The 21501-nt window shown below is 45.6% G+C and overlaps 1 protein-coding gene across 1 annotated transcript in view; it reads left to right on the top strand.

The window, feature by feature from the left end:
* Nucleotides 1-21141, top strand: part of SNRNP200 (small nuclear ribonucleoprotein U5 subunit 200) — a 53067-nt gene extending 31926 nt beyond the window's left edge. The window contains exons 22-45 of the mRNA XM_081869994.1: nucleotides 2009-2161; nucleotides 2671-2751; nucleotides 3132-3215; nucleotides 3908-4014; nucleotides 4878-4996; nucleotides 5229-5383; nucleotides 5611-5800; nucleotides 8340-8513; nucleotides 9368-9528; nucleotides 9937-10164; nucleotides 11364-11555; nucleotides 11795-11973; nucleotides 12997-13148; nucleotides 14622-14730; nucleotides 15598-15706; nucleotides 15935-16124; nucleotides 16347-16511; nucleotides 16646-16767; nucleotides 17836-17979; nucleotides 18170-18346; nucleotides 18453-18613; nucleotides 18931-19012; nucleotides 19173-19265; nucleotides 20679-21141. Of these exons, the coding sequence (XP_081726120.1) occupies nucleotides 2009-2161; nucleotides 2671-2751; nucleotides 3132-3215; nucleotides 3908-4014; nucleotides 4878-4996; nucleotides 5229-5383; nucleotides 5611-5800; nucleotides 8340-8513; nucleotides 9368-9528; nucleotides 9937-10164; nucleotides 11364-11555; nucleotides 11795-11973; nucleotides 12997-13148; nucleotides 14622-14730; nucleotides 15598-15706; nucleotides 15935-16124; nucleotides 16347-16511; nucleotides 16646-16767; nucleotides 17836-17979; nucleotides 18170-18346; nucleotides 18453-18613; nucleotides 18931-19012; nucleotides 19173-19265; nucleotides 20679-20822 (3471 nt within the window). The 3' untranslated portion in view covers nucleotides 20823-21141. The remainder of the gene's footprint in view (nucleotides 1-2008; nucleotides 2162-2670; nucleotides 2752-3131; nucleotides 3216-3907; nucleotides 4015-4877; nucleotides 4997-5228; nucleotides 5384-5610; nucleotides 5801-8339; nucleotides 8514-9367; nucleotides 9529-9936; nucleotides 10165-11363; nucleotides 11556-11794; nucleotides 11974-12996; nucleotides 13149-14621; nucleotides 14731-15597; nucleotides 15707-15934; nucleotides 16125-16346; nucleotides 16512-16645; nucleotides 16768-17835; nucleotides 17980-18169; nucleotides 18347-18452; nucleotides 18614-18930; nucleotides 19013-19172; nucleotides 19266-20678) is intronic.
* Nucleotides 21142-21501: the final 360 nt, after the last annotated feature.

Genomic DNA, 21501 nt, shown 5'->3' with positions numbered 1-21501 from the left:
ACAATAGCAATGTATGCTCCTCATGAAGATGGCAGCATGCTCTAGGAGCAGAAATTCATCTTTGATCCAAGCATTGTATATTTCTCCATTGTTATACATGAGAATTATCAGTTTCTAAAGCTTCAGAATGCATTACATAGAAATTTTCACACTAGACATTCCAAATGAATAAAATTTCACTCATTCCAAAAGAGAAACTGTTTCACAGGAGTCTTTTCTTCAAAGATGGGAGAAAAATATGTTTTTGCCCCCTGGGCTTTCACATCTTTAAGGCCACAGACTTAAAAGTATACTATCCTAAATTTTCAGAAATGTTGTTGATGGCAAGATTGAAGCAATGCACCCTCACTGCTGTTTCTCTAAGAAACTCCTAATACATCTACCCACCTACAAAACAAGGGGTATATTGGAGGTTCATAAAATTTCTGTCCTCTATGCTCTGGTAACCTCTAGGTTAGTTTACTGCAGTGTGCATTATACATGGGACTGCCTCTGAAGATGATTTGGAAACTTGAGCTGGAAAATTCAGCGGCCAGGGCAAGATGGTTTTGAGCATATTACACGAATCCTGGTTTGGCTGCACTGGCTGCCAATCAGTTTCTGGGTTCACTTCAAAGTGCTGGTTTTGACCTTATAAAACCTTAATCGCAGTACCTCAGGGTATTGCCACCTTTCCCCTGCAATCATCTTCTGAGGCTCTTCTTTGTGTACAAGAGGCCCAGAAGGTGGCAGTGTTTCTGCATTGTGGGGGTTGGACTAGAATCTGATGACCCAACTCTAGAATTCTATGGGAATGGAGCTTTTCTGTGGTGGCTCCCTGCTTGTGAAACACTCTCCTCAAGAAGGCTCACCTGAATCCTTCATTACATGTCTTTTGTTGCCAGGTGAAAAATTCCTCTTCACCCAGGCCTTTGTCTAATTAAACAAATATGGCCTTTTAAACTGTGTGTGGGGAGTTATTGCTTGGTTTATTACTATATTATGTATTTTTGTATTTTTATATTGTAATCTGCCTGTGATCCTTAGATGAAGGGAGGTACAGAAATTAAACAAACAAACAGAGAAAGAAATAGTGAAAAGTATGGAAAGAGAGAGAGAGAGTTCCCACTCCTTTCCTCGTGATATAGAACCTGGGGGAGGTGTCACACAATTAAATTGATGGGCAGCATGATCAGGATACAAGGAAGTAATTCACACAATGCACAATAAACTGCTGGAGCTTGTTGCCACAAGGAGCAACGGTGGCTATTAGCTTGGAGAGTTTTAAAAAACACAGATTCAAGGAGGTTAAGCCTGTTAGCCATGATTACAAACTGAACCACTGTTTACTGAAGTAGCATGTCTCTATATGACAAGACAGGGATGTAGCAAAGATCCTTTCTCCCCTTTCCATCTGTGGTCATTCCAAATACTTTAAATCTCTGTCACCACTGCCCATTTTTTGTATATTTTGAGTGGAGGAAAAACAATTTTATATAGCGGTATTTACAATGAGTGGCTATGTTTGGACACAGCACCAAGCCGAACTAGTTAAGCAAAGTAGTCTATGTGCAAGTCACATGTTGGGGCACGTAGCTCAAGCTTCTCCCTTTTATTCAAACCACAGAGTGGTTGGCTTAGTGTTGTGTCTGAACCAGTTTGTTTCTTGAAGCAGCTGCTCCTTTCACTACAAAAGGCACCCCAGAAACAGCCTTCAAAAACGGTCTCTTTTGCTGGGAGGCAGTGGTCCTTCCCAGTACCTAATTCAAGACCTGGTGGGGCTTTTAAGGTTAAAACTTGCACCTTCGGTTATGCTTGGAAAGCAGTCTGGGCACCAATGAACATCTGTTAAAATTTAAATCTCTTAAAACGTGCTCATTCCAGTGCACCAACCTCCCCACCCTGTTTTGAACCGAAGTTTCAAAATATTGAGGGCTGCCCCACTTATGTGTTTCAGTAACCTAAGCCTGGTTTGTTCTTTCCTCTCCATTTTGTTAACCAGAAGTGGATTTCCTCCCTCTCTCCCCAGGTTACTGAGCTGGGCCGCATTGCCAGCCACTACTATATCACCAATGAGACCATACAGACTTACAACCAACTACTCAAGCCCACCTTGAGTGAGATTGAACTCTTCCGGGTTTTCTCACTTTCTTCTGAGTTTAAGAACATCACTGTGAGAGAGGTATGAATCCAGAGATCTGTGGGGCAGGACACCCATCTCCTGCCCTTGTAGTTATTTTTGTTAGTGTTCAGTTTGTATCCTCTTCTGCAAGGTCTTGTTTTTACTGCTGGAGTGGAGGAGACGTTCCTAGTCCTTGTGACTATAAATACTTTTACACATGAAGGTACTGGATCGGCAAGGCTCTAACCAGAGAACACAACTTGTTCTGATTTTTTCAAATTGCCGTCATTTCTATGTTCATATTTAAACTGATAAGGAACTGAATGAAATTTGAATAAAGTACTGGTGCTTAGCATAGTGTAAAACCCATCGAGAATGAAACTGATCATACATATTTCTCCATTAATCATGCAAACTTGCTGCAGCTGTTGATCTGTGGCCCTCGGAAGTGGATGAGTTGCCTACTTTTTTCATTCATCTTCAAAAGGATATTGTGCTGTTGTAGGGCTGGACAGAGTGGCCTAGCCTACTCTGCTCTTTCCTAATTACTATTTTTAAAACAACTGCAGGAAGAGAAACTGGAACTGCAGAAGCTACTTGAGCGGGTCCCAATCCCAGTGAAAGAAAGCATTGAGGAGCCTAGTGCTAAGGTAAGCCCTGCCTCTTCAAGGGCAAGCTTATATCCAGCGTGAGGTTGGTTCTGCAAGTTCCTGAGTTGTATGAATTTCCCATTTTTTGTCCACTGACTAGTTCTACTTGTTCAGGGAGTAATTTTACTCAAGGGAGTAACTGGCTGGCTGCCCTCTTGGGAGCTGTTTTGTTTTAAACCAACTTCATTTTTTTAAAAAAAGCAAGCCTATGAAGAAAATCTATGGTGAAACTTGAGTGTACTTGCAAAGCTACATATATATACGTTTAGTATGTTGTGTGTGGGTCTGGGCAACACCAGGAGAATGTGGCTGTGGGGCTGAGAAAGGTTCCTCGTCCCTTCTTTGGAGGATGTTAATGCCCCTTAATGTCTTCTCCTTAGATCAATGTGCTCCTTCAGGCCTTTATCTCCCAGCTGAAGCTGGAGGGCTTTGCTCTCATGGCAGACATGGTGTATGTCACTCAGGTGAGTAACCATTCAGATTGGAAGTGGCTCTTTTGTGCGCCGGTATCCTCCATTTACAAGGCTTTCATGAATCCACCACTTTGAGAAAGACCACATCACAAAAGGTTTGTTGTTTAGCTATCACAAGCCTTCTGTTGTGCATGGATAAAGAGAAACTTTTACTTACTATCTTTGGTGGCCTGTATAGCTTGTCATGTGGTAGATCACATACTTTATATACAGAAGGCCCCAGGTTGCATCCCTTCAATCTAGAGGAGGAAAGTCACTGCAGTAGGCATTGTAGAGCTTGCCCAGCCTTTGCCAACCCGGTGCCCTCCAGAGTTTTCACACTACAATTTCGAACAGCCATATCCAGCGTGTCGAAGAATCTGGAGGGCACAAGTTTGGCAAAGGCTGGACTAGATGGACCAGTGGCTTAACTTGGTGTAAGATGGCTTCATTCCAAAGGGGTGGCCCTGTAAATTCATTGCAGTAAGGAGTCTTGTAGGTGGTCTTCTTTGTTTCTTGTGAGCCATTTTGTCAGATGCATTATATTAATGGGCCTGATCACCTGCAGGGTGGAAGCGGAGTTTCAAAAATGGATCTTTAGATGGATGTGGATACATGCTTGCATTTTAATCAAAAAATCAGTTAAAACCTCCCTGTGAGGTTTCTTTCTTTGATATTTGACTTCTGTTTTGTCCTGCTTTCAGTCTGCTGGGCGGCTCATGCGTGCAATCTTTGAGATTGTCCTCAACCGTGGTTGGGCGCAGCTTACTGACAAGACTTTGAACCTCTGCAAGATGATTGACAAACGAATGTATGTAGTGGCTCCAGAGCATGCTCTTAATCGTGATGTATTGCAGACTTTATATCTAGTAGTGCCCTACCATGCAGCTGGGCCTGGCAGCAGCACTCAGCCGGGCTGGGCACTGGCTGAGGACCCCCGCAGCTTGGCAGGCCCCTCACCAGCCTGATCCAGTTGTGCTGCCTTGCCATGCTCCTTACTTCATCCTGGGCAGTCTTTTGGCAGTGGGTGGGCAGTGGTTTGATTTCATAGATATGTGGAGTCAAAAGGGAGGGATGAAAATTGATTTCATGCTGTAACTGCCCTGAGACCTTTGAGTGTAGGGTGGTATACCCTTTTTTAAAAAAGTGTTGGTTGGGAAAGCAGCTGTAGAGGGGAAAGGACTTGTGCCATCCTAAGGGCCAGAAGACTGGAGTTTCTGGGATTTCAAAATTAGCAGTATGTCCTGCCCTAGAAAGGCAGTTATGTGATTGCATCCGTACTGGTTTCCAGAATCACTTCCCATAAGTGGGACAGACCATGGTGTTTGTTTTTGTGCCAGGGCAGGGGGCAAGAAGCAAGCCCCCTCAGGCAACCCAAGTCTCTTGCGATGGCAGTATGAAGAGCATTGGCTTAGTCTCCTGAGCAGGCTTGCAAGCCAAAGGCACCGGAAATGGGAAGCCTTGTGGGGCTGCAGGTTGGGGTGGGGTTATGCACAGATGGCCACACAGAGGGCCCATTTTGAGGCTGAAGAGGAACCTTCTCACTTCTTCCTCAATTTGAAGGAAGAACGTGGGGCAAAACACAAGGAACTTAGGAGGTGCCTAAATTTCTCTTCCATTACTTACTAACCACCATTGCTGGCACCATCCTGATGGTGCTTCTTGCTCATGCAGGTGGCAGTCCATGTGCCCCCTTCGTCAATTCAAGAAACTGCCTGAAGAGGTGGTGAAGAAAATTGAGAAGAAAAACTTCCCATTTGAACGACTCTACGACTTGAATCACAATGAAATAGGTCAGTGGACAGAGGTGTGTGTGTGTGTGTGTGTGTGTGTGTGTGTGTGTGTGGCGGTGGAGGGGGATCTAAGGGATCAGTGTTTCTTGGCTAAAGGGTCTCTCAGTTTTTCTACAGAATATGGCCCAACTTGATTATGACCTGCTGAGAATCTTGAATGTGTGCAGTTCATCTCAGATCTCCATCTCTGCACATGCTTACTCGTCTGTTCTTTAATACCATCCCTTTACAGGGGAGCTGATTCGGATGCCAAAGATGGGGAAGACAATCCACAAATATGTCCATTTGTTCCCCAAACTGGAGTTGTCTGTCCACCTGCAGCCCATCACCAGGTCCACTCTGAAAGTAGAGCTGACAATTACCCCAGATTTCCAGTGGGATGAAAAGGTAAAGGGACCCCCTGGAGGTCTGAAGTAATGGCCACCAGTAAGGTGGAGTGGGGAGGTTTGCTGGGTAGCTAGTTTGAGGTGGAGGCAGCTCATGGAACAGGGATTGATGGGGACTGAATGGTAGCAGCTGTACAAGTTGCATTCCTTAGACACTACACAGAGAGAGCAAGAATTTTCACTTGGGGCCAGTATTTAAATCCCAGTTTTTCTCCTCTCTTGGGCCAGGTGCATGGTTCTTCAGAGGCCTTTTGGATCCTGGTGGAGGATGTGGACAGTGAAGTGATCCTACATCACGAGTATTTCCTTCTGAAGGCCAAGTATGCTCAGGATGAACACCTCATCACTTTCTTTGTGCCGGTCTTCGAGCCTCTCCCCCCACAATACTTTATCCGGGTGGTCTCAGATCGCTGGCTGTGTAAGTCCCATCCATTTGCAGAAGGACGTTCTCCAGCTCCCCAGCTGGGGTCTGCAGTGTGAACAGTCTATTGTAGGGAGAAGCCCAGACATGTTATTTGCCTGTCAAGTCTTTTTTCTAGATGTTTCTGCCCCCTCTTGCTCCCCTGAAGATGAAAGCCCACCAGCACCACTCACATTACACATTGCCAGCCCAGGTGGGGCCAAATCAGGACCTCACTTTCCTCTCTGAACAGCCACAGACCTGCCTGGAATCGTATGATAGGGAAGCCCCTCCAGTGTTGTGCCCTCCCCTTCGTCTTCCTTTGCCACACGGAGGAGTTAAAAGCATCCCTTCCATACTGTTTGCATTCACCTGCATAGTTCATTCTGTCCCCTCAGTACTTCATGTTTGGAAAAATGTGGCTGCCCTATAACCTCTTCCAGTAGTTCATAACAGGTCGGTCGTGCCACAGGAGTGATGCAGAGTGGAAATTTTTCCATGGAAAGTGTCCCATATCCTAAGTTCATTGGTAATGAAGAATGGATGCAAACTGCAAATGCAATTTTAAGCAAGCTGAGCAGTTCTGTTTTTAGGCTTTTTTTACTAAATAGGATGAACATGCTAAATTAAGTTAGGGCTGGCCTCAACTAGAGCCAGGGCTTTTTCGGCTGCGGCTCCAACCTGGTGGAACGCTCTGTCACAAGAGACAAAGGCCCTGCAGGACTTGACATCTCTCCGCAGGGCCTGCAAGACAGAGCTGTTCCACCAGGCCTTTGGTCAGGGCGCAGCCTGACTCCCTCCTTTATGGTTGCCATCAATTTTGATTTTAATTAATTTTTATAATGTTGCACTGTTTTAGTGTTGTTAGACGCCCTGAGCCCGGCTTCGGCTGGGGAGGGCGGGATATAAATAAAATTTATTATTATTATTATTATTAAGTTACTATTTAGGGCATCAGAAATTTTCATGTTGCAAACTGAAAATATCCCAATGTATATTACCCTAACTCTTGAAAATTTTCTGGAAAGGCCGCATCATACTATGCTAGCTAGAGTAGACAAGGTAGATCCAGCACAGACCATTGCTTTGTACTAGCCCATTTTATAGATAAATATGTTAAGAAACCAGGGAGTGTGCTATTTGCAGCTTTCTTAGACATGAAAGCTGCATTCAAATCAATCTCTTGAGTAAGACTGTGGGATAAGTCAAATTCTTTGAGAATACATAAAAGATTGTTTTTCTTGGTTAAATGTCTACATAAAGATACCATGCTGAAAGTGCATTGCTCTACAAACGGGCAGCTCGCAGGTTGCATACCAGCTACAAAGGGAGTTAAGCAAGGTTGTATCCTAGCTCCTGCATTATTTAATTTATATATGCACCCTCAGAGTATCATGCCCATAAATTGGCCACAAAAGCCATCTATTACTATATGCTGATGGCACGGTACTCATATCTCAAACAAAAGTCAGCCTAAGAAGATTGACGAGGGCATTCTCAGGATACGGCCAAAAGGAACAGCTGTCTGTGAATTACCAAAGTCTTGAAGCAAAATAAAAAAATTCCTTCCAGTAGCACCTTAAAGACCAACTGAGTTAGTTCTAGGTATGAGCTTTCGTGTGCATGCACACTTCTTCAGATACCTGAAGAATATCTGAAGAAGTGTGCATGCACACGAAAGCTCATACCTAGAACTAACTCAGTTGGTCTTTAAGGTGCTACTGGAAGGAATTTTTTTATTTTGCTTTGACCATGGCAGACCAACACGGCTACCTATCTGTAACAAAGTCTTGAAGACACTACAGGGCCCACAGAAGGTATATGGATAACCAGTTAAAGTCTTTAAATATATTGGTCCAAATTTTCAGTCAACAGGGCAGCACATCAGAAATACACGAAGGAAAAGGTAGAGTGCCAAAATTTGGAAATGCTTTTTCCATACAAAAGGTGGCAATCATATATCTTCATCACTTGAAGTGTTTTAAGCTAAGCCCTAGGACAGTTATTATGTGGGGTGCAGATTTGGACAGACGCTCACCTTGGATCTACAGAAGCTGTTCAGTCCAAGTTCTTAAAGCATTTTTTTCTGTTCCATCCTGTGTTCCAAACGCTTCATAGCTCTTGGAGGCCAATCTTCCCTCTGTTGAATGACAGAATTGGCATAGGACATTTAATTATTGGCTTTGGGGTAGTAGACCCCCACCGGTCTACTACCCCAAACTACTGTCATGAGAGTGCCTGGACTGCATCTGTGTGTATGCAAGTATCTTTGCAGTCTGCTTCTCAGGGTGCAGAAGGTACAAAAGAAAGATGAAGACCCTGATGTTCCAGGGTTTAGGGGACAAACCTGGGATCCTGTTGAACATTTGCTAACAGCACCATATCCTGGCACAAGCACAGCCATGGCTAAAATGTGACTCCCACCAACCCTCTTACAACATTCTGGGTCTGACCTCTGTTGATCTTCTCATTCAAAGAATACCTCTTTTAAAAGCAGAGAACAGATCTAGATCCTCTGTTTTCATCTTCTTTGTGTTTATGTGCTTGATTATTTCAGCCTGTGAGACACAGCTGCCTGTGTCCTTCCGACACCTCATCCTTCCAGAGAAGTACCCTCCACCAACTGAGCTGCTGGACCTGCAGCCACTGCCTGTCTCCGCTTTGCGGAACAGTGCCTTCGAGAGCCTCTACCAGGACAAGTTTCCCTTCTTCAATCCTATTCAGACTCAAGGTGGGCAGTGCAGCTGGGTCTTGAGTCAGTGAAGAGGAGGGCTGCCAAGAAAATAGGAACCATCTTAGCAGGGGGTGGGGAAGCTGCATAGTATTATATACTAGGTGCCAACAACCTGGAGCATGCAAGACAAAATGGCATAATTCAGAACTGCAGTCTTAATTGTCGGACATTCCATCACATAGCTGGGGGATTCAGCCTTGTGAACATCACTTTGGTATGTGGTGCTTGTTTGAGACGTGGTTACAAATTCAGATGCTGTGTCTGTTGCTGGGGAAGTTCACTACTAGCCATGATGAATGCCAGTTGCTGGAAGCCACAGGAAGAGAGTCCTTTTGTGCTTGGATCTCACTTGTGAGTTTCCCACAAGCATCTGCTTGGCCACTGTGAGAACAGGATGCTGAATACGATGCACCATTGGCCTGATCCAGCAGGCTTTTCTTATTTTCTTAAATATTGACACTTCTAGCAACATTCACCAAACTGGTGCCCTCTACATAGTTTGAGCTGCAACTCCCATGAGCCCCAGCCAGCAAGCCTCTGAGCTCAGCCAGCAGAACATGAGACTTTTAATCTCAGAGTTATGGGTTTGAGCCCCATGGTGAGCAAAAGATTCCTACATTGCAGGGGGTTGGACTGGATGACCCCTGGGGTCCCTTCCAACTCTACCATTCTAGAATTCTTATGATGCTCCCATCGGCCCCAGTTGTGTTGCCTGGATTTGATGGGATTTGCAGTTCAAAACATCTAGAGGGCACCATCAGGGGAAGGATACTTTTTGGTTCTTGTGGGTTCTGGAGTAACTGTTGCTGGCCATAGGGAATTTTTCCTCTGCCTTTTCTTTCTCGGTCTAGTTTTCAACACCGTCTATAACAGCGATGAAAATGTGTTTGTGGGAGCTCCCACAGGCAGTGGGAAAACGATCTGTGCTGAGTTTGCCATTCTGAGGATGTTGCTGCAGAATTTGGAAGGCCGCTGTGTCTACATCACACCAATGGAAGCCCTTGCTGAGCAGGTACGGCACTCCCTAACCATTTTGAAATCTGCCCTTTCCAGGAGGGTGATAAGAATAGCTTTAATCACTGAAAGCATTGCAGGCAGAAAAACAAAAGAAGAGGGTTTGGATAGGGTGTTCTGAGGGGTAGCTGTTGGCCTTAGCTGGGACAAGTACTCAAGTATATTTTACACAGCTCTCTCTACTTCCCCATTGTCCTCCTTATTCTCTTTGCTTTGTGAGTGAAGTTCAGATTCTGCAAAGATGGAATAAAAGCATTGCAGAATATATGTGGATAAGTCTGGATGATCACTTGGTTGGTTGTAAGCTAGAAAAACTAGAGAAGGTGTGCTTTGTGTGTGTGAGGAAGAGAGTGCTTGGAAGGATGGCTGTTAAGAACATTGTCTGCTCTTCCTTTTGCCATGGAAGATCTTCCTGGATTGGTATGAGAAGTTCCAAGAGCGCCTACTCAAGAAAGTTGTCTTGCTGACGGGGGAGACCAGCACTGACCTGAAGCTGTTGGGCAAAGGCAATATTATAATCAGCACTCCTGAGAAATGGGACATCCTTTCCCGGCGCTGGAAGCAGCGCAAGAATGTGCAAAACGTCAACCTCTTTATTGTGGATGAAGTGCACCTCATTGGTGGTGAGAATGGGGTGAGTCTCATGGGGGAATGCAGCCCACCACAAAGGGGCTCGGAGGGAGAAAACAGGACACTGACCTTTCTTTCTTGGAGGGTTTCCCATGCAGAGCTGCTGTGTATCCTGTGTACTGAGGAGTGTCTTGTTCTCAGCAACAGAAGGAGATAGAAATCTGTATCCGTTGCATCCCTCCTTCCCAGCATCTTGTGCAGCATGAGGGGCTGCAATTAGAAGTAGCTCCCACAGCCAGTTGTGTGCTGAGCAGAATGCGAGGCATCCAAACAGGTCCATGTATTTTATTGCTGATGGTTTTCAAAGATAACTTACCCAGGGATAGGAAGACACCTTCTGTCAGCAGGCATTTGAACCACCTATCTCAGCATTCTGTACAATCTAACAACAGCTCTTGAGGTTTTCGGAAGGGAGCTTTTCCCAGACCTACCTGGAAATAGTAGGGATTAAACATGGGGACATTTGGATGCAAAACTCAATTCTCCCACCCTCCCCTGAGCAGTAAATATTGCCAGTGAACCAGTTGGGCATCAAAAATGATGACTGAAATTGTCAATTTTAGTAATTGTTGATAGCAGTTGGCAATAGCAGGTGCCAGCTGGATGTGAAGATTGTGGGCTTTTCCTGTAGAGCTGTCATCTCTCTCTAGTCAAAGTCAGGGTCCTTCAATCATCTCAAAATCTCCCTTCCAGAGGGTGGACACTGAAGTATTAATGTTAGTGGTTGTATCATGAAAATGCAAAAACCATTGAGCATTCAAAGTGAACCCCAAAACAAAGGAGCATATATATTAATGTGCTGCCAAATTATGGTTTTATTTTCAAAACAGCTCAATATGTTTTGAGGGATCTGAAAACAAAAGCAATATATCAATATTCAACATTGTAAAAAGAAAGTCAATTAATTATATACAAGTTACATATCTATGCATACTCAAAATGAAAAACAGCCTGCCGAGATCTCTTGTTAATTGTATCACCTGTTCACATTAACTGGTTGCACTGAGATATAATCACTTGGAATTCTTCTGCAGTTTGCTTAAGAGATCGAAGGGAGGTGGGATGGTTGAGCATAGAGCTGGAAACTGAAGATCCTAGTAGTGGTGATGGAGGAGGAGCGGATAGCGACATGAAATCAGTGCTGATGAAAATACCTAGAGGTGTGCTTGAAATAACCCAGGTGTCTTTGGCTTCCTTCTGCAGCCGGTCTTGGAGGTGATCTGTTCCCGCATGCGCTACATCTCCTCCCAGATTGAGCGGCCCATCCGCATTGTGGCCTTGAGCTCATCACTGTCCAACGCCAAGGATGTGGCCCACTGGCTAGGCTGCAGTGCCACGGCCACCTTCAACTTCCACCCCAACGTGCGCCCTGTGCCCCTGGAGCTACACATCCAAGTAAGTTCCTACCCCCCACCTGTGGGCAACTCCAGGAACATAGAAAGCTGGCGTTCAACTAGCTCAAAGGGCCATTCGGCTTGGTACGGTCAATACTCTTGAAGATTTCAGGCAGGCCTTTGTCCCAGCCCTGCCTGGAGACCCTAGGGATCGAACCTGGGACCCTTCCATTAGCCTCTTCCAAGCATTGAGGTTTGGCATCATCATCACCCTCTCTCTTCTCTTTCGCTGCTCCTAAGGGCTTCAACATCAGCCACACCCAGACGCGCCTATTGTCCATGGCCAAGCCAGTCTATCATGCTATCATGAAGCACTCTCCAAAGAAGCCAGTGATCGTGTTTGTTCCGTCTCGCAAGCAGACGCGCCTCACAGCCATTGACATTCTCACCACCTGCGCATCAGATGTCCAGAGACAAAGGTATGGGCAGGACACCATGTAATCTGTGCTCCAGATAACTTAATGATACAAGAGGAGAAGCTGAATTTTGCAGCCTGTGTGTGATTCCTTTTTATTGTACCTCTGTCAGTAATTGAGAAGGGGCAAGAAGCTATAAAAGGACACTGGAGCTACACTAGAGTAGAATAAGGAGGAACCTGCTCTTTAGAATGCCTTCCCTCTGCAATCTTTCAGTGACTTTGGCTAATAATAATAATAATAATAATAATAATAATAATAATAATAATTATTTGTACCCCGGCCAGAGCCGGGCTCAGAGCAGCTAACATCATATAAATAATACAATATGCATAAAAACAAGCAATCAATTGACTAAAATGCATCCCAAAATTAATTCAAATAAATAACAGTTAAAATTAAAACTGGGCAAATGACAACCCTAAGGTTAAAATTGAAAGTGGTTAACACTTGCTAGGACCAACTGTTTCCACTGATATTATAAGGACCTGTGAGTGGGCTGGGAAACCTCCTTCGTGCTTGTTCTTATACAAAGAAATGATATGAATAATCTGAAAGAATGGGTGTGATGGGCTCACTTACTTAATTTGTATTTGGCTGGATGTGTATGTGCTTAATGTCTACGTGCTGGAGGATCTGGGGTGAAGGATATCTAGCTCAGTCTGGGGCAGATGATATGGAAGTAATGAAGTTTGTGAGGGCCAAACATGGGCAAAGGATGTTGGAAGTAGACTGGATTTTGCAGAGATGAGTTTCTCAAGTTGCTACTTTTCTGTCCAGAAATTAAATCTGCTGCAGCAGAATTATTGCTTTACAAAAGCTGTTGAGGGAAATGAGAAGTGTTGATGAGAAACTCTGTCACTGACAGTTGATGGTTCCCGTCTGCTTTTAAGGTTCTGGGGACAGGAGGGGCTCACCCTTCACCAGTCTCTTGGGTGATAGGATGGAGGCTGTTGACTGAAGGAGGAAGTTTGTCTTGGTCTGCCGGCTGTCCTGACTTTGGTCTGGCTTGTTGCTCCTTGCCAGGTTCCTGCACTGCACTGAGAAGGATGTGGCTCCCTACTTGGACAAGCTGAGCGACAACACCTTGAAGGAGACCCTGGTGAACGGGGTGGGATACCTGCATGAGGGACTGACCTCCATGGAGCGAAGAGTTGTGGAGCAGCTTTTTGGCTCAGGTAAAGTGGGGTGGAAGCAGACTGCAGATTTATGGGTCAATTTAGAAAATGAGGGATTATCAGGCACCATAAAGAAATGTGTCTATTCAGGGGGGAAATTCCAAAAACCCACAAGGGGTAGTAACTAAGATGTAAATCAGGGATGGCCGTCTACAAGACTAAAGGTCAGATCAGGCTCCCGGTTGTTGATTTTTATTTATTTAAGATACTTATTTTAAATTGTTTTCCATGTCTTTTTTTTTTTTAGTGTTTTAACTGTTTTTAACTGAGTTGTAAAGGGCATTTTGTGGGATGTGCCTAGGAGGAGAGGAGTGAGGAGAGCAAGAGGAGAGCAATTACAGTGGTTCTGGGTAGGGGGAGGTATGGTGTGGGAGGAGGGGCAGGCCAGGTAAGGGGCACGCGGCTCAGGCAATTGGTGACTATACCGTGTGCCAGCCCGTCCTCCAACCTGGGGAATTGTGGTTGTCATATCAGCCAACCCTTGGGTCTGCAACTGCTGCTGTTGAATGCCAGGTCGACCCAGAATAAAATCTCCCTCATCTATGATCTGATTATGGATGAGGAGGCTGATCTGGCATGTATCACTGAAACCTGGGTGTGCGAACAGGGTGGAGTTGGTCTCACCCAGCTGTGCCCACCTGGGTGCTCAGTGCAACATCAGCCCAACTCAAGGGTCAGGGAGGGCGAGTTACTGTGGTCTATAGAGATTCTCTATCTCCAGGCTGTCTGTCCAGTCGGGGGAATCTAGAGTGTGTGTTCCTGGCACTGGGGAATCAGGACAGATTAGGGATTCTGCTGGTTTACCATCCGCCTCACTGTTGAAATGTTTCATACATAAGGGAAAAAAATATTTTAAAGTAATGGAGATATTGAGCATTTTATGTTACACCTCTCATGCTTATGTATGTGTTTCCTGAGCTCATGTGTTCTGTATTTGAGAAGCTTTTCTTCCTAAGCATTTCTTCCAGCAATATTGTGAACTGCCTTGAGACTTCCGGGTATAGGGCGGTATATAAATTCAATAAATAATAATAATAAGGCGATCAACTACTCAGTTTGTGTGCAAAATCAAGTTCGCCACCCCTGAGAATTCAGTAATTGGCCATCCTATGATGCAGATCAAGCAACCTGCATATCTTCCTTTATGCACACAATCTCTTTTGTTAAATAATATTCTCAGTGTATGATTAGGTTTCTTGGTGACCTGTAGGAAATTAGAAATCTAGATTTTTTTCAGATGTAATCTGATATAGTAGAATTGTCAGGGGGTGGCATTGTGGTGGCAGGCTCCACCCCTTCAACTATGTGTGTTCTTTGCTACACCGGGTAATGTCATGAAAGGGCTTAGGTGTCTGAATCATACTTTGCAAACTGCTGACTGTTCCGCGCTGCTTCTATGTGTGTTGTTTCCCCACAGTCAGCTGGGCTGTGAATTGGTTCTCATCTAGTTCTGCTCTTCTGTTTTGCTGTTAGGTGCCATTCAGGTGGTGGTGGCCTCGCGGAGCCTCTGCTGGGGAATGAATGTAGCTTCGCACCTGGTGATCATCATGGACACGCAGTACTACAATGGCAAGATCCATGCGTGAGTGAAGGGAGTTGGGTTGCTGGGTTCTGGGCCCACGGGAAAGGTGAGGACTGCTGGGCTATGCAGTGAGGAATGTAAGAGCCACTGGGAAAAGAAGCCCAGGGTGGTGAAAGGGAAAGGGAGGCTCACTCCAGACACTAGAGGAGAGCATCTCATTTGGGGCTGGTTTTGATTTTGTTGTTAAGATAGGCCTTGTTTCAGCCTGGCTGCTCAGGCACAACTGGGATAGTCTAGAAGCTGGTCAACCAGATGTGCATTTCTTACTCCTAGAGTGACACTGATGTGAAAAAAATGGGTTTTCATGTGTCTCATGCATTACCTTTATCAATAGCTGCAATTTGGCTATGGTTTACAGAATATAATATCTGACCCAGAGTCCAAGTATTAATTCCTCTGCAGATTGAAACAGTCATATCAACAACACACATTGCTGGTTCTTGTGATTTGGGCAACTGAAAATACGTGGCCAGGTACTGGTACCCTCATAAGAGGCCAGAAGGAATTGAAGTGGGCCTTTCATTCTTTAAGTGGAACCCTCAGCCCTCGGTGAAGATTCCTGTGCATTTTTTGCCTCTTCAGTTTTCCAAGCTCCTGCCCTGGTTTCTTCACAAGGGAATGTGATGATTTGGTGCAGTGGAGGAGGGAGATCCATGGATGAGCAGGAGAAGCAACCCATTGGATCTCCTCCATCCCTTGCAGAAAATGAACTAACTAGAGTAAGTCTGACCTTTTAACTTTCAGCCAGTCAGACTGAATCTGGAATTTGTCATGACATGCATATTGCAGAAGTTTCCCCTCTACAGAATTCTAAACCTTTTGCCTTCTGCTTCTATTAACATAGTTAATTACTTTCCTGTGTGCCAGGTATGTGGATTACCCCATCTATGATGTGCTGCAGATGGTGGGCTATGCAAACCGTCCACTGCAGGATGATGAGGGGCGCTGTGTCATTATGTGCCAGGGATCCAAGAAGGTGAGCAAACCACAGGGAATGAGTGGACTTGCATGTTGTTTAGGGCTGGGGGCCTGAAGAAATTTAGGATCACATTTCTTCCATATGTTCCCTGGATGAGGTTTGCTTGAGGCACAGTTTCTCTTCCAGTCTGGATTTGAGTATTCCTTTGTTCAGAGTGGAGATCTTTATGAAACTCGTAAATTGTTTGACACACTAAAAATGCCACTTTGGTTCTCCCACTCAAAGGATTTCTTCAAGAAGTTCCTATACGAGCCCCTGCCAGTGGAGTCTCATTTAGACCACTGCATGCACGATCACTTCAATGCTGAGATCGTCACCAAGACCATTGAGAACAAGCAGGATGCTGTCGACTATCTCACCTGGACCTTCTTGTATCGCAGGATGACCCAGAATCCCAACTACTACAACCTGCAAGGTGGGAAAGCCGAATCCCAACCCCTGCCCCTGTTTTTGTTGCTTTGTGCCTCTATCCTGCCACACACTTGGACAAGAGGGAGGGGAATGGAGAAGGATTATTTCTTATGTTTTCACACTGTCCTTCCTCAAAGTCGTACTGGTTCTGAAGTAATAAAACACAAAGATTGTTTCCAGCCCCTGTGGATGTGCAGCATCTGTCTTCCTTTGTCTCTTTATTCAGGAGTTTCACACAGGCATCTCAGTGACCACCTGTCAGAGTTGGTGGAGCAGACGCTTAGTGACCTTGAGCAGTCCAAGTGTATCAGCATTGAGGATGAGATGGATGTGGCGCCTTTGAACTTGGGCATGATTGCAGCTTATTACTACATCAACTACACCACCATTGGTAAGGGGCGTGCTGGGAGTTATGGACATCATGGTACCTGTGCATGGCATGCTGTGTGTTGCTTGTTGTCTGAGGCTGCAGCCTCATACCTGATGCTACCTTTTCTTTTATTAAAAACCCACCACCACCTCTAGAGCTCTTCAGCATGTCCCTGAATGCCAAGACTAAAGTGCGAGGGCTGATTGAAATCATTTCCAATGCTGCTGAGTATGAGAACATTCCCATCCGGCACCATGAGGACAACCTCCTGCGCCAGGTGAGTCAGCTCTTCAGTTTGATGGGCATGGGGGGTGGGGGTGGGGTGGTTGGTTGATTTGGGAAATTTTATACAGCCCATTGGCTTCCCTCCAAGAGCAGAGGACCCCAGTCCTTCTCAAATTCTGGTTTAGCAAAACATTAAAAAATATATATATTTGGAAGCAATAATTTAACCCAAGTTAGTAGTATTTAGATGCTAGATGCAGGGCAAGTGGTCCTGATCCTGCTCTATCGTCCACCTGCCTGAGATAAATCCATGAGGATACAGAGCAGGGCTCCATAACTAGGAGTTCCCTCCTAAGGCCTTTCTTGTGTGAAGTTGGTGAAGACTGAGTTGTTTAGGAGGGGTTTTTATGTATATATATTTTAAAAATAAGCAAACATGGTTTTAAAGAATTGGGAAATTGTTATTGTCTGAACAGAGATTTTTGTGTGGAGATGGTTCATTTGTGAAAAATTCTTTCTGCTTTATGTGCGTTGCAAATATTTTTTAAATGTGTGATCTGCTTTAAAAAAACAACAACTTAAAACCAAAATAGAAGTTGGTACTTGTTGGGAAAAATATATTATGCATGTAAAAGTGGTAAAATTTCCAGTGGCTGAGAGCTAAGTTTATAGAACCAAATACAGTTAACCTACTGGGCTGTGCATGTGCACTTAAGTTCCCCAGTCTGTATTCATTGTGTACATTTTGTCCTCTGTTTCGTTCGTAGAGAACTTTCACTTCTGTAGTTTCAAATTCTGAAATCTGTGATGACCTTTTCAAACTGAATAATAAATATATCCCTATACCACTAAATGGTAGATCCGTGGGCCAATGTGGCTAGCAGGGCCTCTACATCCTGCTGGCTACATCTTTGCCAGCTCTAGACTTGTCCTCCGCATGGCAGTGTTGCCTGTCTTTTATGCTGCATCTCAAGCCTCCTCCCTTTCTGGGTGATAGGTGCTGATCTTTGCGTTCCAATCTGTCTTGCTCCCGCAAATTGTGTGTGTGATTGCATTTGGTGCTAAGAGATAGTCAGAGAACATTACTGTGTGCTGAATGTTGCTTCTCTCCTTTCCTCAGCTTGCCCAGAAAGTGCCTCACAAGCTGAATAACCCCAAATTCAACGACCCCCATGTCAAAACGAACCTTCTGCTTCAGGCTCATCTGTCACGTATGCAGCTGAGTGCAGAGCTCCAGTCTGACACAGAGGAGATTCTCAGCAAGGTATTGGGGGAGAGCAAAAACACGGCTGGGGGGCACCCACAGCTGCCTGCTGCTTCAGGGCGAGTTCACAACAGATGCTGCCTATTCCCATTTGGCCTCGTATTCAAAGCTTGGCTAGCTGAGGGCATTGTTCCCCCTTTTCTGCTGATGTCTGGGATGCTAAGCTCCTTTGTTCTGTCTTTTCTCCCAGGCAATTCGTCTGATCCAAGCTTGCGTGGATGTTCTGTCCAGCAACGGCTGGCTGAGTCCTGCTCTGGCTGCCATGGAGCTGGCCCAGATGGTCACCCAGGCCATGTGGTCAAAGGACTCCTACCTGAAGCAGCTGCCCCACTTCACCTCTGAGCACATCAAGCGCTGCACGGAGAAGGTGAGAGCGGACTCAGGCAGGGAGGTGGGGAGGTTGTTCCACCACCAGCAACCTGCTCCTTTCTTGGCCACCCCGGCTGGCTTATCCCATGTCTGCCCTTTTGCAGGGAGTGGAGAGTGTATTCGACATCATGGAAATGGAGGACGAAGACCGCAACGCCCTGCTGCAGCTCTCTGATACCCAAATTGCTGATGTGGCCCGCTTCTGTAACCGCTACCCTAACATTGAGCTTTCCTATGAAGTGGTGGAAAAGGATGGTATTCGCAGGTAATGGAGCATAGCAATGAAAAATAAAGCCAGAAGATGTAAATTTGACCAAGCAGTTCTTGTTACTTAGCTTTATTATTCTTCATTTTTTGTGCCCTTTCAGAGGGTTTCCTTCAAAATAACAAAGGCTTCCTCCGTTTTCAAAACGAAAGCTGCTGTGGTTGATTTTTCACTGTAGACCATGATTTTGCCATGTGATTTGCTGCCAAATGGACTTCTATGCATGTTGCCACTTGCAGGCCAGTTAGCAACCTTTGCATGCTCCCCCTTAGCACATTGTTCCAGGTGTGTGTGTCTAACCTGGTTTGTTTCTTCAGCGGAGGGCCAGTGGTGGTACTGGTGCAGCTGGAGCGAGAGGAAGAAGTCACTGGACCAGTAATTGCGCCCCTCTTCCCACAGGTATGTTGAGTCCTGCCCAGCCTGTGCTTGATGCCATCCAGCTGGGCCCACTTGTGGGAGGCAAAGGGTAGGATGGGGCTGGAACCTACAGGGTTGTGATGCAGAGGGACAGAGAGGATGTCACAAGTCGTCTTCCTCACTTTCCCCCTCTCATCTGCAGAAACGTGAGGAAGGCTGGTGGGTGGTGATTGGAGACTCCAAATCCAACAGCCTTATCTCCATCAAGAGACTGACGCTGCAGCAGAAGGCTAAGGTGAGTGATCTGGGAACAACCATGATGATCTCATTTCACCTCTAGAAGAGCCTTATGTGCAGGCATAATTGCTGCTGTCATGAGCCTTATGTTAGGCCAGGGCATCCTCAGCATTGTAGGTCAAGGACCTCCTGCTTTTTGGCCAATGGGACAGAATTATCAAGCAAAAGGGGAGGTTAAAGTCATCCAGTGAGGGAGACCATAAGGGTGTGGCTTCTTTGGCCTCCCACAGGGTGCAGCGTAACAGCGATCCAGGCAATCACTCATGTAAAACAATTGAGATTCTTTTCTGCCTCTTAGCTGCAAACAGAAAAATTGAGCAGCTCAGAAAACCTGCTGAAGCAGCAGGAAGGGACATAGTGGACGGCACAGTAAAACTAGCTCCCCAACCCCCAGAGAGGCCTGCTCTACTCTTGCAACCATGTCAGGGGAGAGCTTTGACTAAGATTCAACGTCTAAACCCCCACCCCATAAACCCGTATTTTGGATCACAGGAATAGTACATGTAGAATTCATGTGGGGGTGGTGGAGGAGGATGGGTAGTGTGTGGGATGTTGGAGGTGGGATCCTTAGCTAACTCATACTCCTCCCAAAAGGACAGCTTGACACACCTTGCAGCAGTCTGATTTTTGTTGGCTTTATTGACCATGTCGTGGTATTACTGGTCTCAACATTTTTTTTCAGATTATAAGATAAGTTTGGGATTACTGAAAATAAAATTGTGCTTATATTCAAGGGTCTGGACTCCTCCTGGCCCCAGGAAATCCAAGTGTACTATGTGATCTATGTAGCACATGCAAATTGGGGTTTGCTGATCGTTGATTGGGCTGAAAACCCATCTCCTGCAGCTTCTGGGATTCTAGCAGGCCTTGTACACACACTTTAAAACATGGCTTTGCAGTAAGGCAGGGGTGGGGACACCTGTTGCTGAATTGCAACTCCCATGGGCTGATGGGAGGTAGTTCAGCAACATTTGGAGGGCCGCAAGTGTCACCCCATGCAATAAGAGTGAGAGGGAGGGTAGACTTGCTAGAAGCAGCAGCTTACGCCCAATGCCAATTTCCTTGTGTTTCCTGCATTCTGTTGAATTGCAGAATACCCACAGTCCTGCTTATCATAACTGTCACTGATTGACAGAAAATCTGACACTTCAAAATGAAGAGTAGTCTGCAAAGGGCCCCCTGCAAGGAGGTGGGAATCCTGGAATGGGTTGTTTCTGCCACTTGCTCTGCTAGGCAGGTCATATCAATGTCTATACCCTCATATCAGAGGGCGACCTTTCCAGTTCCTTCCTGCCCAGCTATCAGCACAGGGTGTGCTTGGAGCCTCATTCCTCTGAGCTTGCTTCTCACCCCATCTCTTCCTTGTGGAGCAAACCCTTCACACCCCAGTTCATGCTCTGTCTCCTTTTAGGTGAAACTGGACTTTGTGGCACCAGCCACTGGGACTCACAACTACACCCTCTATTTCATGAGTGATGCCTACATGGGCTGCGACCAGGAGTACAAGTTCAGTGTGGATGTGAAGGAGGCGGAGAGTGACAGCGATACGGATTGAGCTGGGCCTTCACCTTCTGTCTTGTATGAGTGCAGTTCTGAGCCTCCATGGAATGGGATGTCCACAGTATCTGCTTCTAGAGACGTTTGTGAACTTCTGCTTCCTGCTGGCTGGAGAGTTAGGTTACTCCGTACTTGACTGTTTCTGTTCACTTTCAACTGGCATTCGAGAAATTACCTCTGCCCTTCCTGTTTGTTTGTGTGTTTTTTTAACTCTGAGCAACTCAAAAAGTTTTGTGCACAGTATTTTTATGTGAGTGGACTCAGTTGGTTCTGCTGTGTTCCTACTTGTTTTCCCCAATAAAGATCTTTAGGAACAACCTTCTTGTGGGAGAGGGAACTAGTTCCTAGACCAGGAGTTGTCAACCTGTTTCCTACCACCCACTAGTGGGCGTTTCAGGATTCTAGGTGGGTGGTAGGGTAAGGTTACCAATTTTTTTTCAATGAATCCGGGGACATTTTCCAACTTCAATGGATTTTGTATGGGGACTGGTTTGTAAATCTGGGGACTGTCTCTGGGAAATGGGGACATTTGGTAACCTTACGGTAGGGTGTTCTACGGCACAAGCTGAATCCTGCTTCCATCGAGCACTGGTGGGTGGTAAGGAAATTTTACCATCAAGAAAGATGCATTAGTGGGCGGTAGGTATAAAAAGGCTGACTACCCCAGTCCTAGACTT

Source organism: Podarcis erhardii, assembly GCF_964252035.2.
Source record: "Podarcis erhardii genome assembly, chromosome: 7".
Taxonomy (NCBI): Eukaryota; Metazoa; Chordata; class Lepidosauria; order Squamata; family Lacertidae; genus Podarcis; species Podarcis erhardii.
Note: the sequence above shows the minus strand (reverse complement) of the source record. Positions and strands in the feature narration are given on the sequence as shown.